We start from the raw sequence: 22636 nt of genomic DNA on the forward strand, positions 1-22636 counted from the left end.
CGAGAAGAGATGTCAAGCAGAGATTATGAGGAAGATCCAGCGTCTCTCCAGGCACACTTCCCATAATCCCTCATTGTTGACTGCCAGGTCATAAATGCGGCTCCTGGATCGACGGTTGATGGGCTGAATACTAAATAATAGAGGCTTTCTCCGTGAAGGGGAGGCCCCTGGAGAAGGACTTTTTTTTTTCTTTTTTACCATCTGGAGGACTGCAAATGCCCCACCTCCACATTAACCCATTCAGCCTTCCTCTCAAAAAAACCTGGCAACCAATCTCCATGGCAACAACTCAGAACAGGGAAAGAGGGAGACGGCCTTAACCAGTAGATGTAGGCTGAAGAGCAGGGAATGAGTGCCGAAAATTGGCAGAAATGTGCCTTTATTGCTCGTTATGTTTAAATGTGCTGCAGATTCCCTTTTCTTTCTTTATGTCTGTGGCTTGGATACGCTGCAGGGATTTTGAAACCAGCAAATATTTAATATTTAAATTATTTATAATCCTCGTACAACAAAGAGGACAATCAGGAATCCCCACGTGGAAGACGGAAAACAGCTGTCCTGGGAGGATTCGCTGTGTTTCTCCGTGCGGCCCTTGGGAACAGCAGCGCTCGCTGAAGGAACAAGGCTAATTCTGTATGTAGTGAAAGGCAGCTTGCTCTGTAAGAGCTGCGACATGACCCAGTTCTGCGCTCTTCTTCCTGTTTTCCTGCCTCCCTGCCTCCAGTCTGCATCTATACATTCAGTATAGTGTCAGAGACACATTCATCAGGTTTTCATTGAGCGTGGCTGTATAATGCGCCTGCATGGGGATTTTCTCTTATACAGGCCATTACTTTTTAAACATCTCCTCTATGATTTTATTGACCTGCTCGGCCACAGAGCTGCAAGGACTAAAGCTACAGGCCAGATATTTTTCCCTCTAAAATCCACCTGACACTTTAGAAAGATTTTCCCACCTATACAACATATTCTATGATCATTTTTTATGTTTTATTTGCTGTTCTTATCAAGATAAAATCTATACTAAAGACAAGCTTCCATGGGCACATATCTCTGGTGACACCACAAATAATTTTTCTTGATGTTTTTTGCCCTTTACTTACACTTCTAATTAATCTCTTGCTTCAAAGCTGTTTATTATTATAATGTAACGGTGGAAGTTCTTTTCCTACTCAAAACTCATCAACAGGCACAGAGATTTACAATCAGCCAAATCCTACCAATTAGCGCCACCGTGCCTGAACTCGCAGTACAGTCTATGCCTTCACTTTGATTCCAGTCAACACCAGAGAGAAGAAGTAATAAAAACTGCTACGGACTGGGAGTCAGAAAGACAGAAATGCTTCAGGTAAGCTAAAGTGGCATGGGTAAGCTAGAGCAGTATAGGTAAGCTAACGTAGCATCGGTAAGCTAACGTAGCATAAGTAAGCTAATGTAGCATAGGTAAGCTAAAGTAGCATGGGTAAGTTGAAGTAGCATCGGTAAGCTAAAGTAGTATCAGTAAGCTAAAGTAGCATAGGTAAGCTAAAGTAGCATGGAGAAGCTAAAGTAGCATAGGTAAGCTAAAGTAGCATATGTAAGCTAAAGTAGCATGGAGAAGCTAAAGTAGCATCGGTAAGCTAAAGTAGCATGGATAAGTTAAAGTAGTATGGGTAAGCTAAAGTAGCATAGGTAAGCTAAAGAAGTATAGGTAAGCTAAAGCAGTATAGTTTAAGCTAAAGTAGCATAGGTAAACTAAAGTAGCATCGGTAAGCTAAAGTAGCATAGGTAAGCTAAAGAAGTATAGATAAGCTAAAGCAGTAGAGGTAAGCTAAAGTAGCATAGGTAAGCTAAAGTAGCATAGGTAAGCTAAAGCAGTATAGTTTAAGCTAAAGTAGCATAGATAAACTAAAGTAGCATCGGTAAGCTTAAGTAGCATAGGTAAGCTAAAGAAGTATAGGTAAGCTAAAGTAGCATGGATAAGTTAAAGTAGTATGGGTAAGCTAAAGTAGTATGGGTAAGCTAAAGTAGCATAGGTAAGCTAAAGCAGTATAGTTTAAGCTAAAGTAGCATGGGTTCAGACTGAGTGTGAAACAACTGGAGGCAAATCACTCATCTGCTTAACATGATAAAATCAGAATACAGTTTAGCATTTTAAACAGAACATTAACCAAATTCATATCAGTTCAAGTTGTAAAAATCGTCATCACCCACCATTTGTTTAGGCTTCACCATCTTATCTTAGCTTTGGGTTCCCTCAAGTCACCTATTCACACCAGGTTGAAATCTTTACAACTCAACTCCAACTCGAAGGCTTCAGTGTAAATCTGTCAGGAGTCACTTATCTGCAGCAATTTTTACTAAAATGAACTAATCCGCCTGATTCCAGTGTATCTCCTGATGCCATGAACTCAAATGCAAATAAAACAGAACATTATATTACTTTTTAACATAAAATATTGAATATTAATATATTAAATATACTATAAAGATATAAATATTCCTCTGAATCCTTACTGCCAATGTAAGAAATATATTGTATAATCTAAAAGCCAGAGATGCTGCTTTGTTTAATTTAATAAATGCTAAGCGATAAAGATGCTTTCAATGTAGCAACATGTCAAGGCTGTAAACTTTGTGCCAAATATGGATTTCTGCCTCACTTTCAGGTTTCAGAGCTTTTTCTAGGCACTGAAACAAATCAAAGAGAATTTAACTGCGATAGCGACATTAACTTTAAATTAAACAAAAAATGATGAAACCCTACAACTGGCATTGCATTGAAGCATAAGTGCTGTACCTATGCGTGTGTGTGTGTGTTTTATTAAACAGAAAAATCAAAGAAAATGCTGCAGGTTGATGCATTTCAAATAAAGACGGAGCTCGTAGTCTTCATGTTGTGGAGTCATAACAATAGCAACAACGTGGCAATTTCAAACCTTAGCTTTGGGGTTATGAATTATAAATGAGCGTCTCATCATGAAGATGGCTGACTGGCTGATTGAGACTGACACATGGAGCTCCACCCCGTCCCCAAGTGTTCATCAGAGACAAGAGCACAACACAGACCGACCCAGACAGGGAGCTCAGCTTCGCTGTGTGTGCATACACTGGGTCAGCCTGTGACCTTGCAGGATATTCTAAACGGGTCAGAAGCACCGAGAAGAAAGTCAGGTTGACTTCTGATTCAGAGAGGCACCTCGGGTTTTGGCAGCGGTAATTAATGTTTTCCTCCCAGATTAAATGCACTGAGCAGTTTATGTAAAAGTGTCCCCAAGCCAGAGGTGATATTCATGTTATTCCTTGCATCACCGTGACTTCTGCTGTCCAATCACCTGTTCCCATTCTGCATGCTGATTAATGCACTGACACCCCTCAGGATTCAATCTGTCCTCGTTCTGTCCTGCAAAACGAACCTCTAAGTGAAACATGCAGGAAAATCATGTCTTAAACAGGATATGAAGGGGAAATAAAAGTATGAGAGAAAAACGTCACTTTGTAAAAATCTATGCATATAATAACATGGAAAATTAAAAAGAAGACGAGGTCTGACTTTTGCAGGCTCTCTGTCAGCTTATTCACTACGACGAAAAACTTTGATGTTTTGAAAAAGCCATTAAAATCTCTACCGTGGTGGTGAGCCGTTCCCTCTGTGACGCTTTTCCTGTTCTCAGCCTCAAAACAATAATAATAATGATAAAGAAAAGAACAACAGCCTCACTACAGTAAGGCAAGTTTTACTGATTTATTCCGACTAAAAGTGATCGATGTGTGGTACAGTTTTTTTTTTAAATTTATTGTGGGATTATTAAGCACTTCTCGGTGTGACGTGACTACTAACAATGCTGACGTGTGCTCTTCAGACAGGATGGACGAGACCAGAAAATGATGTAGCACCTTGTGTCGTAATGCCACGGGGGGGGGGTCAACGGGGCCGAGGACATCGGATCCGGAGGCCGCGGTCGAACATGCGCCAACGCTTCTCCAACGACCCGCTTATCCTCCTGGAGGGTGGAGAGTTTTTCTTCTTTCTTTTGTGACTCTTGTTGATGGGTTTGCCTCCTGAACTAATCCAACTTCAAACTCTAGATATATACACAGCAGAGCGACGGTCCAGTCCGCCTCTGTCCGCGGGAGCCGAACTACTCGGTCTGGGTCACGTCTAGGGCAAAGCGAACGACGCCGCTGCTCCTCCGAGGCTCGCCTCCCTCCAGCAGTGGCTGTGTTCCTCCTCCAGCAGCACCCTGGGAATGATGATTACTGGGTCGGAGAACCTCGTCCTTAGAATCTCTAGGAGGCAGCAGATTTTTTTTTTTTTTTTTTTTTTTTTAAGATACCAGACAGAGACAAAAAGAGACAGAGGATAAGGGATTTACGTTGGACAAAAACACAAAGTCGTCGTGTTGAGCTAAGCACCCTGAGACCGCTCATTACTGGGGAATAAAGCTAACAATGGGCTTTTTTGTCAAAATGTCAAAAAAACCATCTCAATTTATTCCTTCAAAAACTGACAGATACTCAGATTTCAATCTGCTGTTTCATCCAATCGCTTTCCAAGCTGTCGTTTGAGGAATGAGGGTCTCACGGTAGCTAAGAAAAAAAAAAAATGCAGTGCAACAATGAAAAAAAACAACAAAAAAAACAAGAATAAGAAAATCTCACTTAAAACAAATCAGAAGGAACGATTAGATCGTTAGCATGCACTTACAATTTCCTCTGACATGTGTCTTTCCGAGGAGGCGCTGCTTCCCTCATTCCATTCACACTCACCCCCCATCTTATTTCCATGCTCAGACAGAGGTCAAGGCCTAGGCCTCTACGTGGGAGTGAAACTCAGATTGCAGGTCCAACAGAAAACAGTGGCGGCATGCGTCAGAAAACATATTCGAATGCAAACGAGGGTAAAAGTGCAGAAGAAAAATGAAACTTTCACTTTTTGGCCAAACGGGAGAGAGAGAGAGAGAGAGTTCATCATGTGAGCAGAGCACATGAGAGACCCGCCTCATGCAATACCTTGCAAACGTGTTGACACCCGCATTGGCTGGTTGACACTCTGTCATGTTTCAAACTTCATGTTTGTTTTTTTACTTTGTTTTTTTATCAGGATTCTGTGTGCAACACCAAAACTGAAGTTGTGCGTAAAGCGGATGGGGAATGATGCACGGTTTACACAGATTTTTATTCTAGCGCTCGTTTTCAGGATAGCTCAAGTTCAGCTACATTCGACAGAGAGCAACTATCTGCGACTGCCAAATTATAAATAATAATAATAATAAAAAAATGTAGCTTTGGACTTTGACTAAGTCAGTTTAAGTCGCGAATATGCTTTAAACCAAGGGTGCTCAAGAAATAAATTAGGACTAAACTTTGGCTTTTAAGTTGAAATCTACTTAGAAAACTTTTAGACGGTCTTGCCCAACCTTTCTGGTTTTCTTCTGTTGTCATGGTAACCACTACTACTGCTAATCGACCTATGCTCTAAACAGTACACCTCTGTTCACCCAAATCTGTTTCTTACTGCTATATTAAAACTTGACTAAATACAGCCAGTGTTTTCAAATGAAGACTGACCTAAATCTTGTTTTAATTGCTGAGAAGAGACAAAATATTTCTTCAATTGAGTCAAAAAAATAAAAATAAAAAATCTCCCCGGTTTTAAGCTAACTCAGTCTATTGTAACTCACGCTGTGTGTCGGGCTTGTTGCTGTTGTTTGGTCTCTAATGTTTTCTGAGGAATGTCTGATTTAAAGACGTTAAACACGTTTACTGTAAATTCAGTGTTTATCTGCAGAAGTTACTTTCACATAGTTAAATTAAGGGAAGATCATTACTTATACTGATTTCAAATTATCCACTCTTTACTCATTTGGTGACTTCTGAAGTCACTTAGTACTACTGGATCTTATTTAGGGGGCATCGGATAAAAAAAAAAGCACACCACACTTTTCAGATAAGTTGAAAACCGTGTAGCATTTCCCACTTCACAGCCATGCGCCACTTGGTGTTGGTTTATTGCAAAGAACCCAATAAAATGCGCTGAAGTTTGCGGGCCGTGGGGACAGAATTACTTTCGCAAGGCACTACATGAGCAGGCTGCTTCTTCAAATGAAACAGATCCAGTCATGCAGTTTCCAGAAACCATGGAGGCCAGATGCATTACAGCAGCTGGTTCAGGAATGGTTGGAGATGGCTGGACTACACCTCAGGCCTCCTTAAGGGAAGCCGCGGGCGGGATGTGAGACACGGCCTCCGTCTCACCCTCCCCTCCCACTCTAGCGTCCATATGGAAGAGAAACACGGAGGGGAGTCGAGCAAAGAATGTGGTGATTTGGTCTGAATAACAACAATAATAATAGTAATAAAGAAGAAGAAGAAAAAAAATCTGAAAACTGTGCCACTGTAATCGAAAAAAACAAACAAAAAAAACAAAACAAAAGCGGATCACGACTCCATGAGCAGGTATGAATGAGAATGAGAGGCATTTTCTGGCTGCGTTTGGCTTTCGTTTGCTCCTGGCGTTGGGTTTACCTGGGATCGGGTAGTGCACAGCCCCACAGGTGTTGCTTTAGGGTCTGCACCCAGCCAATATCTCGGATTGGCTGGCAGAGTTGTATGTAGTGGTACTGTTTTAGCACAACCCTTCAAATGAATCAGAATGTCACTCATTAGCACAGAACAAACTGGACACAGCATCATCTAATAATAGTAAAAATAATAGTAATAGTTAGAAATGACATGTAGGAGAGAGGTAAGTCTATCACACATCTGTGTTTTTGGTTGTTTGAAGCACATGACATGTTTATTCTGGAATGAGCGTCTTCTTTTCTCACGCGCATGTCGCTCCGTAAACCCGATGAGTTCCTGGAATATATTGGGAAGTGATGCGAGAATAATATATTCTTCAGTCCCCACACCATCAGAGAAACATGCGCGTGTCGGGAAAAAAGAAGAAGCAGCAGCAGCTTCGGCTCATGCCAGAATGCGGCGCGACTCTTAGCGCTAAGCGTAGCGGAGGGGTCAAAGGTTAAGGGGGGGTGGGGGGATGTGAGAGCTACGTTCTCTTCCATGTGGATAGAGCCGATACAATGTCGTCTGTCACACAGACACAGACTGGGACAGGGGAAACGCTGACAGACACCTGCAACCAACTAACCTTTAACCATTCCTCTTAACGAAAAGAAGCAAAGAACACACTGCTTTTTCTGCTTTTTTTTTTTTTTTTTTTTGCATTTATTTAGAATGTTTCATTAAATAAGACCAAGCAGGTAAAACACAAGCACGTCACAGTTTTTTTCTTTTTTTTGTCCAAGACATAGCTTTCTTTAGCATACTTTCTATCCTTATTTTTGTCTAATAAATACATATAGATAGCACCGAGTGTGTGGTGTAATAATTTACATTTACAAGACAAAGTGCCCCCCCTCACCACCCCGCTGCCCCCCTCCACCCCCCATCCACCCTCCCCAAACACCAATCAAAGGCTGCAAAATGCTAATGAGTCGGGCCCATGTCCCAGATGGGGTTGGTGATCAGCTTGAATGTGTGCGGTGGTGATGGTTGCCGAGGAGACGGAGCGAGGAGTCACAACTTTCAGTCATTCTGAATGAAGGAGATGTTGAGCTGCAGACAAAACGGCGGCGGCGCGACATGGAGAACGAGGCTTTACGGCTCTGACGGACCCAAGAACGGGATGCAGTGTTGTATCCTGACAAAGACGTCTGGGATTGTTTGACTTTTTTTTTTTTTTTTACAGTCTGAGCTTAGAAACATCCATCCGTTATCAAGACATTTATAATTTATTTTACCAGCTGTGTAACTCAGTTGCAAGAAGACACAATTTGTGATTGTACCACGAATAAGAACAGGTATAGAAATGATAGCTAAACTAGCAATTACTTTGCTAGTTTGAGTGTCAGGCTACAACACGGATCCTAACACTGATAAAGTTTTGCGCCGATCAGTTCTTTGGACCAATGTTTATGGAAGCCCATTTGTGCCATGATTGAAAGTATACAAGTCCAACAGGAAGTCGTAACTACGAGATTTAAAGTCATACTTTTGGGAATAAAAGTCCTAATTATAAGGTAGGAAGTCATAATTTCTACTTTCAAAGTCATAATCATGAGATAGAAAGTTTTAGTTATAAAACTAATAATGAGACAGAAAAAGTTAATTCTGACTTTGAAGGTCATTTCTACTTTCAGTCAAAAACAAATTTACATCCATATTTACGGGCTGTTATTTTTCCTTTCGTGGCAAAAACAGGCTTTCATAAATGCTCAACCTTCTGTGTTTGTAGATCTCAGACGTACCGATGCTGATTTTCTCTTAAAAATACAATATAAGAGGATAAAAGAATACCATCATTAATGTATTTTTCTAGCCCTCTAGCTGTAGGCTGTCATTAATTATTTACACCAGGAGCAACCCTGCTGTGTGAAAGAGCAGTTCCTGTACATCAGGCTTTTACTATTAGCTAAGAACAAGGTAAAAATGATTGTAGGTTTTACCATTTGTTCTGTCTTTAGCGATCGGCACAGAGAGTGAGGCTAGCATAGCTAAAGCTGCATTATATTCAACAGGATGTGGATGGTTGTCTCTGAGATTTCTGAAAGGCTGCCATTTCCAAATCCAGCAGCATGAAAACAGAACAACTGTGCTGAGCTCCAACAAGCCTTCCTGTTATCTGCTGAAACTCTTGATCTCTCAGTCTAGATTACATGTCATAAAAATTACTGCTTTCTTTTGCAAAACTTGATACATCTCAGTTGTTCCCTAATGTCATTTTTAACACACCAGTGTAACTGGAAATAGCCAGCTTAGTGTTTTATTTTACTCAGAGTCCAAACCAAACATTTGTTGTCTATGTGACCTGCTAGCATTTAGCATGGTGTGCTCATTAAGCAGAAGTAAGCTGGACTTTGTGTCACTGTTAAAAATTATCTGATTACGCTCACCAGCATCTCTAACATATTGTGAAAGTTGCTGAATATATATATTTTTTAAATAAAGCACATTTTAGCATTAGCAAAAATAGTAGCAGTTTTGATTAGCTCCTGGACTTTAACCTGTTACTTTAGTTAGTTAACAATATTGATTTTAACACCAATAATCAAATTTTACATACAAAAATTGCGACAGGAACCTTTGTACTCACTTGTTTCTGGCATGCCAGTAAATCTGACGCACAAGCAATAGATTAAAAACAATAAATATCTTTGTTGATGACCTCTATTTATTCAGAAAATATATAGTTTTTTAATTAATAATGTTGCTTGCTTTCTTGATATTTAGATTTTGATTAAAATGGGAATAATTGCGGTTAAGTAATTACAGACTCTGCAATTAACTCAATTAGAAACTTTAATTGAGTCCCAAAAAATAAATATGACTATCTTCGGTGACTATTGTGAACAGAGCTGTAAAGACAAAGTAACAAAAAATATGCTGTGGTGTAGAAAATTCCAGTTTGTTTTTTTTACTAGCGGTGTTTGTTTTCATAATTAGCATTTAAAACCAACAAAACAACCCTATCCCTAATATCTGAAGTAGATGGAAAACAGACATCTCTGTCACTGTGGACCCGTGAATGAATAATCTAAAAGCTGAATTATGATCTGTTTCTTGTCGTCCCAAGCCAGTGAAATAACATCAGTGCATAACAAAAGAGGCCGTACAGGGAGGCGTGTGTCTCTGCGTTCACACTGTGGCTTCTCAGACGGAGGAGCCTTGCTAATAAAGAGAGTGTCGGAGGTGATTCCACTGAGTTAAGAGCAGTCAGGCTGAAAGCTGAGAACGTTGTGTGACAGACACACAGGAAACAAACACGAACAGTTCCCAGCTCCTCTGAGTGCCTCCCTCCCTAACCCTTATTATGAGAAATGATAGTACTGCGGTTTAAAAGGGTTACGCTTGCATTACAGCATTATGTAATTCATAGGGAATCCTCCTCTGTTCTCTGACAGACTAGGCCTTAATGCATAATCGGTTTAATGTAACCTAACCGTCGCTTTCAGGACAAACTGCGGTATGAATGAGGCTCACATGAAAGGAGCAGATGCTGAATGGGAGAACAGGATCTGCAGATGAATCAAAGATATTTTCGATCAGAAAATGACATTTTTTTTTTCTTTTCACATTTTTCACATTTACCAAAGCAGAGATGGTGACACTGCCAAACACACTTTCAGAGACAGTGACAGAAAGGCAAACAAAGTGAGTACAGAACAAGCTGTGGATCACACGCACACATCATGAATAACCAAGCTGGACATTTATCAAAGATTTTCCAGTTTGCATCTTCAAAAAAAGGAAAAAAATAATTTTTTTTTCAAAAGAGCCAATATGAGTCACTTTTTCTTCAAACCCTCCTCCCTCAAAAAAACAAAAAACAAAAAGAAAGGAAAAAAAAAATATAGATAAATCCTTGATAAACTCTACAAAGCAATCTGCTCAGCTGATCAAAGCCAACCCTTCAGACGTGCTTGTAAATGGGCCCATGCAACAAAAGTCATCCATTGGTTGGCCGGGCAGCCGAGTAGCCATGGCAACCTGGAGATGGAGGCGAGCGGAGTGGGGGGAGGTGGGTGGCATCAAATGGCGGAGACGGGAAAGAGGATGCTTCCGCCCACTCGTTACTATAGCGATCTAGTACAGAGTGAGACAGGAAGAGCAATGGCATGTCATGTTCACACCCTGACATGTTACTGGAGTAGAAATGTAGCCAGGAGGTAGTGAGAGGACAGAGGGGAAGAAGAAGAAGAAGAAGAAGGAAGCAACTAGAGAAGGACGAAAACAAAGACAAGAACTTGGAACCAATTTTGCAGCCTCTGGGTTTGTGTCCCACAAAAAGAAAGAAAGGAGAAAAAAAAAGGAGAAGTAGTGCTAAATGATTTTTACTCTTTTGCCTCAGCCAGTTTGTTGTTGATCTCTTTACTTTTCTCCTTGTCCCTGACCGCTGGCCGGTTCTCGGGCTGGTTCTCCGAGGTCATCTTCTTGGAGCCCTTCAGCGCGGCGCTCTGCTTATCTTTGGCTTTCCTCACCGGTTTACCCTGGCCTGCTGCTGCGGGTCCAGACTTTTTAGGTTTAGAGCGCGGGACACTATACCTGTCAACCTAAGGATGTCAGACAGCAAACAGGTGATTCCTGAGCTGAAACAGGCTCCATGTTTGATTATTATCATTATTATTATAAACGTTTCAACACAACACAAGTCCATAAAGTCCCCTACAAATGCATGTGCAGCTTTCAAATTGTTTCATTTCGTCATGTTCTAACCACAAACGTCATTTTATTGGGCTTTTGTGTTATAGAGTAGTAGCATGTGCGTGCCACATTTTTCAGATGTTTTGTTTGTAATAAGAAAAAACACGCTGATAGCCACACGTTTTCTATTTGATTATGTTGATCTTCCAGAAAACTCCAACAAGATAAACTGACGTTTGTGGTTGCAACGTAGCAAAATGTGTGAGTCTAAATGAATTTGTCCCCATGACAAAATTTGCTGGACGATAAATTGTCCTAACAATAACTGCGATGAACAATTATATTGTTTTTTTGAGACTATTTTAAAGTAATTTATTGATAATGGCATACTAATGAAATTCTGCTCTCTCAAAGAACAATAAACTTGAATTTTGCAAAAAACAAAAACAAAACTGAAATATCCCCCCCCCCAAAAAAAAACAACAACCTAAAGCAATAAATAAAAGGGAAATAAAAAGCACACACAACCGAAACCATAAATAAAACAAATTATGATGTCTGTAAACCAAATTGCCCTTCAAAAACTATTAAACCCCAGAATGGAAACAATCAAACTCATTTTAATACATCATGTGATTCATTCATTTCTTTCAGCGACAAACTTAAAAACGTGAAAAATACGAATGCTTTGGAAAAACACTCCATAGCGGAGAGGCTTTCGTCTCCAGCTCTGATGCAAGTTAGTTCTTTATTTGCACAGATCCACCAGGAAACGAGCAAAACGTGAAGGTGAGACAGGCAAGGGTTTCACTGGAAATCACTCTGGCTGATTCAGAACTACGCTACGCAGTCAGGTGAGTTTGTTCTCACCTGTTTGCTGGGGTCGATGTAAGGCTCGCTGTACAAACTGCGTATCCTCCTCCTCTCCTGGGCCTTGTTGTCCGTGGGCTGCAGCGGAGCCAGCGCCTTGAAGTTGGCGCTGTAGCTGGTCTCTAAGCTCGTCTTTTCATCTGGAGGCAGGTACTGGGACTTGGCCCGAATCATCTTCACTGGCTTCACATCTTTGTACGCCTTGAACTCGGTTCTGTCGGGAGAAAACAACAAAAAAGGTATCACGAAACCAAATCGAGGGAACGAGACACACCTGGGAACAATCAAGGGCTAACAGGACAACACAGAGACTCAGGGAAACAGGACTAAACACAGAAAATCTCAAAACAATAATAGAGAAAAAACACGGATCATGACAGTCAGTGAGGAATTAAAAAGCAAAAATCAGAGGAAGAACAAAACTTTTAAAACTGAAACTTTTTGCTACAGAAGTGACCTCTAACCCAGAAAACTAACCCAGCTGTTGAGACTTACAGTGTGGTTTTTATTATAATACTCCGAGAGATATAAATGTTCATTTAAGAAGTAAAAAAAAACAAGTTGTTAATCCGTATTTTTTGCCACAGCAGAACAGGGTAAACAGGAAGTAAACAAAGAAAATAAAGTCTTAAAACTAGAAGGAAAAAACCCGACAACACATCTACCATCTGCCGTGACCTTATCATCTCATTACTCTAAAAATAAAGTCAGCTCATAACATATGGTCCCTCGCTGCTTTATAAAGCATCCCATCTGCAGCACACAGGCTGCTAACAGCAACAATGCCTTGGCTGCTGAGTGCAGGAATAACGCTGCAGAACAGAGGCAAGAATCCTGCATTATGTAACAGGACTGAAGTCCATCTCTGAGGCCGCAGCGGGCCAAGACGCCTTGACGCAGAGAAACGTTATACAACCGCCATCGCAGCCAGGAGTACGGCACGACCACATGACACCAGAGTGTGCATGTGTTAGAGAAAGAGGGGCAGATTGTGAGAACAGACAGGGTTCACAGTGTGAAACACCGGTCTGCACTGCAACATCACTTCTATTCATCGACATATGACCGCGTAACAATGCAGCCTGTGTCTCTCAGATCAGGAGGTTCTTGGTACTAAGATTAAAAACTTTGCGTTCAGCGTCGCATCGTGGGCTGAAACTTTCCGTTAAACAGCAGCAGTTTTGTCTTCATTGATAATGTTTTGGAAAACATATTGATTTGAAGGGCAGGCTGATTTTCCTCTTGATCGGCCCTGATTGAAATTCAAAAATAGGATATTTTCCCGATCAGTGAACGCATCGTAGCTGAGCGCTTACCAGGTCCCACCTAAAAACACACTTCAACATGGACTGCAGTTACTGAGTGAATAAGATGCGAAGTTATGCTAATTTCAGAAGCAGAAGCACGTTTTAAAATGCGTCAAAAGAAGCACAGAGCTGCAAGAAGCTGTTTCGTGGTGCACTGAAAAATTAAAAAATTTAAGTTAATTTGCTATAAGTAATCAAATTAAGTTTATCCAATTAAATATATTAAGTCATGCCGATAAACATAAATACATTTGCTTACCTGAAGCAAATTAACTCTTGGATATGTTGTGCATCCCTATAGATGATTATTTGTTCTTAAAGGTTAGGAAGAAATACCATGAAAGCTGTTCTGATGTCTCCTCACATTACTGCTCTTAAACAATATTTGGCTGAAATTACAGCTGGCAGGTCAACATTGTATAAAACTCAGCATTCGATCAGCACATTATTAATGCAAATATCTTCCAATTATGCATGAATTAGAACTATTGAAGCTAAAAAAAACAAAAATAAAAACCGTATTTTAAACTTTACAGGACTCCAGGGACAGAGTCCTGTAACCTTTAGATGTGTCCTAATCTGATGCAGCTGATCAAACTGAGCTTTCAGTCCAGTTCTACTGGGTTCTGCTGGTGACCCAATCCTTTAATTCTGATGTGCTGAAGCAGGCAAACATTTATAGTAACACTTATAGTTTCTCTGACTGAAACTACCAGTCATGACACTCTGAATGTTCAATGTGTTGTGACTTCCTGGTATCACCTGCCTTTATTTGACTGAGGGAAAAGTTAAATTTCTGAAATAAAATGTGGTACAAAGTCGCTTACACACATCGCAAACCGCAGAACTGGGCTAAATGTAAAGGTGACTATGAGGAGGATACATAGAACCAACTTGGGTTCGAGTAAGAAACTTACCAATCTGTGTAAAGGTGTATGATTGTGTGTGTTCAGTATGACCAGAAAAGTGCTACATAGATTCTACCTCTCCCCCATTTGACGCCGTTCTAGAGAAATGGATCGGGAAGATAATTAGAGTTTTGTGGAGTTGTGAAGTAACCCTCATGCATTTCAAACTTGCCAATACATCACAGCAGGAATTAAATGGTGCAAGAAGGCACAACCCTTTAGGATATTTTAGATTACCTGAGCCAACACGAGACATTCTCTAGCGGTCACCTGCATCTACAAACCGGATTTCAAAAAAGTTGGGACACTAAACGAATTGTGAATAAAAACTGAATGAACTTTTTGATGTGGAGATGACATATTATTCATAATAGAACATAGATGGCAGATCAAAGTTTAATCTGAGTAAATGTAACATTTTAAAGGAAAAATATGTTGATTCAAAATTTCACAGTGTCTATAAATCCCAAAGTTGGGACAAGTAGCAATATGTGGCTGGAAAAAGGAAATTGAACATATAACAAACAGCTGGAAGATCAATTAACACTAATTATGTCAGTTGACAACATGATTGGGTATAAAATGAGCTTCTTAGAGTGTCAGTGTCTCTCTGAAGCCAAGATGGTAAGAGGATCACCAATTCCACCATTGTTGTGCAGAAAGATAGTGCAGCAATACCAGAATGGTGTTACCCAGCGTAAAATAGCAAAGACTTTTAAGTTATCATCATCAACCGTGCATAACATCATCAAAAGATTCAGACAATCTGGAATAATCGCTGTGCGGAAAGCTCAAAGCTGTAAAACTCAACTGGATAGTAGAATAGTGCATAAAAATTTGCACATGCTGTTGTAAGCTTTAAAAAACTAAATTATTTCTCTGTGAAATCCTTCGGACAGAACTCTCATAGGGTGGAAAATTGCTACAGAAATTGTAGTTGAAAACTCCCGCATGACCGTTACTGTGTAACTGTACTTCGAAATCTCTTTAAAACAAATAAAAACAGTTCTTCCATACACTTTTGGCTTGTCCTCTTTTCTTATTAGCTCTGCTTTCTGCTTATTTTATATGCTGTAATGTGGTATTTTTAACCCCGGTGTATTTTATTTCTCTATTATTTAGATCTTTCATCAGCTTGATATGCAGTTTAATGTTATTCCTGTCACAACTGTGAGGTGTTTGAGTTTGCATTTGATCATATCCCCGTTGTTTACTTCATCTTAGATCCAGCCTTTATATTTCATCCCTTCTTGTTCAGTTTTGCTTGGATTCTTTGTGCATTTGAGTTTTGATAACAGGTCAGCCTTTCGCCTCTCCTCATGACAATTTGTCTGACAGTTGCAGCTTCTTTCAGAAGCTCTATAATCTGTGCACTGATACTGCCAAGACAAATTTCCCTCTCGGTGATTCTAATTCCACACAAACACTGGTGAGAGCCGGCCTTGGTCGGAGTCGTCCAGGCCATCGATCTCCCTGTGCGCACAGCCCCAGCTTTCGTTCTCAGCAGCCGTTCTTGTTGCGTCAGCCGGTGCAGCTTCTGGTTTCTGCTCAGCAGCTCCCTCCTTTCTCTCTGTGCCGCCTAAAAACCTCTAGAACCGCTTGAGGTTTCGCGACTTCTACAGCTAAAAGGGAACATTTTCATGAATCACAATTACTGAAATGCTGCAGGGAGGATTGAGCCGGTCTCTATTTGAATTGACATCAGGGTTAAAGAGTTTCAGCGTCAGATTTAATCAGAATACATGACACTGTCAAATCTGTGTGAGCAGATACGACAGAACCAGATTAGAGAAGTTACATAAGACAAGCAGCTTTTCCAGAGAATGTTCTGAACCGAGGCAACAGCAGAACACGAGTGGGTTTTATTTTGAGGAACAAAATCAATTTTCTTTCAAAGCTTTTTCCTCCCGCTAAAACGTGGCAGAGTATGGGATTGCTCCGTTCACAGTCTGTCGACTCTCGGGAGCGTTTAGACCTGAAGACGGATCAGTGTAAATGCAGCTACACCTAATAGGGCTCTTTAGTAAATGTGACGTAGATGGTGGTCATTGGGAGTTTAACTGACGCTCTTTGTGAGGTTTCATGGTTTTATGTTTGCCCTGACAAAGTAAAAACTAACCCAGGAAGCTCCTGAGATTTTACTGCTCAGAGAAATGTGTCAAACAATAATTGGTGACACAAATTATAAAATATATCAGAAACTCTGAACCCGCTGAACCTGAAAGACTCTTGTGTTTTTTGGTGCATTTCGTTCCTCGCTGCTTGTTTCCTCGCTCTACATTTTAAATGCTTTTTATTAAGCTGACATAGAAAAGCACGCGAGGCCCACAGGACGAAGAATAGCTTTTGTCTTGAAACAGAGTGGGTAGCAGAACGAAAACAAGAACAAAGGCTCCAACAGCAGCTTTCGCCTCGTTTATTGTCACACAAAAATGACATTTAAAGCATAATGGAGAGAGTTGGAAATGTGAAGGCTGGATGGAAGAGTTCTGGTTGAAAATGCTGCACTAATTCAGAGAAAACACCCTGGCGAACGCCGTTGTTAGCAAAACAGAGATGCCTTTAGCATTTTCCCAGGTACTAAAAGGAGCCATTGTGTTTTAGAGAACTGTGTGTTCTCAAATAGAAAGTCAGGAAATAGCCAGGAGTAAAAGAGAGTCATGCAAGGAAGACAAGTGGGTTTTAATCTATTTTGATACTGGTATCAAATACTTGTAGAGATGAACCAATCACATCTCTAACCTGCTCACACCAGTTTATGCAGATTCAGATTGGTTTTTTTTTAAATGAGAATCAATATTTTTTTTCTGAATACATTAAAAATAATCGGCCTCTTAAAACGGTTGTAGAAAATTAAAGCAACTGCTTTTATCTGCACCACTGAAAAACTAAAACAACTCCTGCAGAGATGTCAGTGCAAAGAAAAAAAATCCACTATGTCTCATTTAGTCCTTTGCAAAATTCAATGCAACTGTTTTGTTTTTGTTTTTACACTTAAGACATGAAAAAACTGTGCTGTATCACCAGATACTCCAATTTTTTGGACAAGATCTTTTCAAAATAAATGACAGCTCTGTACAGAAAAAAATACGAGAGAAATAAGACTTTTTCATTAAACCTTAGATTGCAAGATCATTCATTTTCATTCACACTGTCTTCAACAATCATTACTTGTTTGTAATAGTTATGTTGCATTTGAGAGCGCAGTAGGAATTACACAGCTCTGCAGCCATACAGGATTTCACTGTTACTCACAATAAAATGACTTAGGACCCAAATTGAGTCTAATACGCCATTTTGATTTTTTTTTAACAAAAATCCTTTTTAAAAAAAAAAAACAAACAAACTGAGACTGCTTTGCAAAACACAATTCAATTCAATTCAAAAGTACTTTATTAATCTCAAAGGAAAATTTAATTAAACAACCTGACTGAATTACTTTTTAGAGATACATAATTCTCTCGTTAAGGCAAGTAGAAAATTAATATCATTGCAGGTTAATCCAAAGTTGAAACCCCCTAACAATAGATGACTGATGTTGTCTACAGTGTGACTGAAAAACGTAGCCAAGCCTCCAAGGTCACAAGAAATCCACGTAAGGTTGTTCCACACAGGAATAAACTTATGACGACACAATCAGGTGGAAACTTTTGGCAATAAAACGTAGAAAACGTGATTTTGCATGAACAAGCTAGAGTATAAAATAAGGAGAAAAAGGCATGTCTGCTACTTTTTAAAAATCAATTTAACATTCTATTGCTTCTGACAAAAATGGAAGTAGCACAATATGGTTTCAGCTGCAAAACGCTACTTTATGATTTCAACCATTTGCTCATGAACTATAGTTTTGTCTCTATACTCTGTAACCTCCTTACTGTCTTTGCAGGCAGACGAAAACAGAGTCGACTTGGCTTCTGCGCAGGCCGTCTTATTACAGCGCTGATGGAGAGAGCCTGCTTTGCTCCCTGCTGACTGCTAAACAACACAGGCACCAAACAGCCGGAGGACTCTGCTGATGCACTAACATGGTGCCATTTGCCTACGCCGACCGAGTCACACTTCCCACCAAAGACTGCTGAGTAGCAGCACTGAGCCAAATTATTTTCTGCCTATACATAGCACTGGTTATTTTTATAGCAAGACAAACATGAAAAACTGCCAAAGAAAAAAAAAACTCAATTGAGCGTCCTGCACTGGCTCAGGCTTAAATAAACACAAACCAGTCTTTTCAAATGCAGCGAGGAGACGCAGCACACAGCAGTAACATGCATGACTTGACGTGCATCCTTCCACCCGTCCCCATCGTTGTCTGGAACGGTGCACAACAAAACAGAGATTATAGCCTCGTGGACCTGAACGTTAGCGGCATCCTGCAACCGGTTTCATTCAGCCTAGTGGCATTCAGAGGTGAAAACTGAAGCTGATTGTCATTTAATGCGCTCTCACACACACACACACACACACGGCGTGAAAGGACAAGTTTGCGCAGTGGTTGGGAGATTTATGAGTTTAGTGTGATCCTGCACAGAGAAATTCTGCAACAATTTCTTCCTTAAAAAAATCCACTCAGTTTATCTTGTCAAAGAAAGCAGCAAATGTTCAACTTATGCACTCAGATTTCAGGTAATTGGCTAAAACAAGATGTGTAGTAAAGATTATTGAACATCTTAAACATTTATTGTTAAGTTATATGATGGACTGTTTCATCTGGATATTTTGGGGGGGGGGTTTTGTCACTGCCTGAAGTTAAATCAGAGAAAACTTTTCTTGTTTCAGGTCAGTTAGAATAACAGCGATTATTTCAGTTTTCCAACTCCCACCGTAATGACAGGAAGAATAGGGCAGAGATTTTTTTATTTTTTATTAAAGGGGCAGTATATCACAAAAATACCAGAAAACACAGTATTATGTGCTTTTCATAATGCTGTGGCATTTAGTCATAATCAATTTTGTAACCTTCAGTTGTTATAAAATGTTGTATCAAATGTGACTTAAAATAAATGTGTGTGTGGCAGTGTAAACCTGTGAATGTATTTTAAGGCCACACCTGACACACACTGCTTTCCTATTGGACCATAATGGGAAAGTCAGAGGAAATCAGCCAACATGCCAGGAAGTGAACTGTGGAGTCCGGCTCGTCCTTGGAAACAATTTTTATTAACAAATAAATTCCTGACATATTATTTCTCTCGTTTTTATGGTATTTATCAAACAGACATTATCCAGGTAATTTTAACTGACCTAAAACAGGAGACGTTTGGTCTCATTTTCTGTCTGAAAACCAGTTTCAGATAGAAAGTCATTTTTAATTCAGTGTATGTAAACTTCTGGTTTAAAGTATGTTTTGCCAAAATGGCATAATTCTCACAATCCAATGATAAACATCTGTGAAAGTACTAAGCAAAGATTCACCTATATCAGATAAAGTTAACATCGGAAATATTAATAGTGCAATAAAGTCACTTTTAGTCAAACTACCTGACAATAAATGCAGTTAATTATAAACTTTATGGCATTTTTATGACCACCTAACACCTGTATGGACCTGACGACCGGTCTCATCCACTTTGATCAACACACACCAACAAACGGGGAGTAATCACTTACTTATAGGAGCTGCCAGCTGAGATCTCCTCCTTGATCTGTCGGTTCAGGGCATCCACCGCCGCCCTCCCCCTGCCTTCTGCCTCCACCTTCAGGACCACCTTTTTCGGCCCCTCCTGCTTACTGGACCGCTTTTTCCTCTCCTGCCCTTGCAGCAGGTCTTTTTCCTGCACCTTGTCGGCAATGGCGCCTTTCTCCACGCCGCATTCCGCATCCAGCGCTACGTGCTTTTTCACGTGCCTGGGTCGGTGGTCGTCGCCGGCGCTCGGTGGGGGTTTGGGTATCCAGGGGTGGTCGTACCTCTTCGGGATGGGCCAGGGCTTGAAGTCCTTCTGGTACTGGGTCTCGGTGTTAAACGGTGTCTCCGGCTCATGGTACTCGCTCCTGGGTTTACAGCTGGGCTCGGGCCGCACTTTCCAATGTTTGAAGTCCTCGCGCATCACCGAGCTGCACACGCGCTCCTCGGAGACGCACCTGCGCGGCCCACGCGACGCTTTCGCCAAGCGGGTTTCCGCGCGCGACGGCTGCGTTTCTATGGCGACCCGGGCCTGGGGAGGATGGAGCGACGGCTGCAGCTGGATGTGCTGCATTTCCGACACGTCCGTGTACTTGGTGAAGACCAAAGGCACTGCAATGTCAGCCTTGTCCAGCTGGTTCCAGAACCGGGCCATGCAGCACGCCCGGCTGATGCAGGGCCACGCCATGCTGTGGGATTTAGAGTTCCACTAAAAAGAAAAACACACACAAATAGCGCTACTTCCAAGCAGGCTGACACGACAGAAAAATACGGTTCCGCTCTCCGACACAGTGATGTGAGAAAATCAAGATGTCCGCATGAGAAGGTTCCGACGCTTAAGACGTTAAGACTGCATATGAATCCTATTTAATCTGAAGAATGCTAAAGATTCAAAAAAACGATATCACAAACCGAACCGTGAGAACCGTCCTCTGCTCCTTCTGTGTCCCTTCTGGTCGTCCTGCTACATCAGGGCTGCACTGCAAGGAATAACGGCCCCGCCCGCCTGCTCAGCATCCCGGAGACACTGACGGGAACCGAAGAGGAAAATACAAGTCAAGCTGGAGAATTTCACTTCCTGTTTAGCGCCAGCATTAAAGCTATGATGACCTTCCTGTTACAGTCGAGAATGCGGTCGCTTTTATTAAATAGAAACGAAGATAGCATAAGAAATTACATTTGAAACAAATAGGAAGCATTTCTACTGGAAACGCGGTTGCTACGAATGTTCAATTTTGAAATACAACAGAACTCTCGACGCACACCGTGGATTTGACGCACCCTTTAGTACGAGTATAGATAGACTCTATGGATATAGATATTTGACAAAAAAAAAAAAAAAAAAAAAAAAAAATTAAAAAAAGGTACAAAAAGTGAAAATTGACGATATCGATATCTATCTGTCCCAATGCTTTATCAAACTTTAATGTTGGGGAGACCGGGTATGGTTGTAACATAGGGAGCACCAGTTCCACCAATCAGGGATAAGATAGGAGTCACATGATCATTTCAGTGTTTACCTGCTTCCTCCCCAATCCCATATTGTGATTGTCAAGGCTGGAAACAGGCACATACAGATACTAAGTAGAAAAAACGGATTTTGAGGTAAGAAAGTAAATTTTTTGACCATGACTACATTTTGTTTAGTACTTATACTGTTGCAGATAAAACCATATGACTTACATTAGATGAAAGTGTAATTTCTCAGGCAAAATGTGATGCATGTTCCCGTGCTAATTTCAAACCGCTATGCTACTACAGCTAGCTAAACATGGCTGACAGGGTTGGGGTGGGTTGTAACACATCTTTAAAAAGTGTTACAACCATCCCCTTACATGCAACTAAGAACATTTTGATTTTAATAATTTTACAGAGTGCCTAGGCAGTGGATACGAAAGACTGATAGAGGTGCCTGCAGATGTTTTGAAAAAGGCATCTGATGAGGTCACAAAGAAGAGCAAGTCAGTCAGATCAGTTGCGAAGGCGCATGGGATCTGCCATGTAACACAGATACTGCAAATCACTGCAGAAGCTGAGAAAACAGGGGTCCAGTGATCTTCCCAGTGTAGGTTATTGGAGCAGCAACAAAGTCTTCTCTGAGGTGCAGGAGGAAGTGTTGGCTGACTATTTGACTCAGGCAGCAGACCTGTATTATGGACCACGTGAGGTAAGCATATGGCAGGTTAGTCACTGGAGACAAGAGAAGAACTGAATACCAGCGTAGGTGCTAGACAAATTAAAACACTTTTTGTGTCTATGTACTCTGATTTTCTATTCCTCTTTCTTTTAGGTCAGAAAGTTTGCATATCAACTGGCAGTAACATGTAACATCAAACACCCACAAGCACACAAACAGAGTATATTTGAGTTATGGTCAGTCACAGAGAGAGAGAGACATTGTTCTTGTATTGTTCTTTTAATTCAGTAAACCTCTTTTTGAAACATATCACATGGTGTGGCCTCTGTTTTTGCTTCTTTTGTCTAATTGTTACAACTTACCCCAGCAGCTGTTACAACCTACCCCGGTAGCGGGGTAGGTTGTAACAAAGGAACACCATATATTTGACATGAACTCATGAGGTCTGTGATATTCTTGCAGAGGTCTGAATTTGTGCCATTTGTAGTAAACAAATCTGGTTATTTGGTATAAAAGTTTGAAAACTCATCTAGCTCAAAATATTCTGTGAGTTAAAGGTGCTGGAGCAAAAAGTGTTACAACCATACCCGGTCTCGCCTACTCTATCCGG

The 22636-nt window shown here is 40.7% G+C and overlaps 1 protein-coding gene across 1 annotated transcript; it reads right to left on the reverse strand.

Moving 5' to 3' along the window:
- Nucleotides 1-3700: 3700 nt before the first annotated feature.
- Nucleotides 3701-21506, reverse strand: map6a (microtubule-associated protein 6a). Its single transcript, XM_015001268.2, has 5 exons — nucleotides 19877-21506; nucleotides 12055-12268; nucleotides 10879-11093; nucleotides 6508-6618; nucleotides 3701-4269 (listed from the first exon to the last, which is right to left on the reverse strand). Exons 1-5 carry the CDS (start codon nucleotides 20575-20577, stop codon nucleotides 4122-4124), a joined length of 1389 nt encoding a protein of 462 aa, XP_014856754.2. The 5' UTR covers nucleotides 20578-21506; the 3' UTR covers nucleotides 3701-4121.
- Between the last annotated feature and the right edge of the window lie 1130 nt (nucleotides 21507-22636).

Source organism: Poecilia mexicana, unplaced genomic scaffold (genome assembly GCF_051168715.1).
Source record: "Poecilia mexicana isolate PSO_F unplaced genomic scaffold, ASM5116871v1 scaffold_14, whole genome shotgun sequence".
Classification (NCBI taxonomy): Eukaryota; Metazoa; Chordata; class Actinopteri; order Cyprinodontiformes; family Poeciliidae; genus Poecilia; species Poecilia mexicana.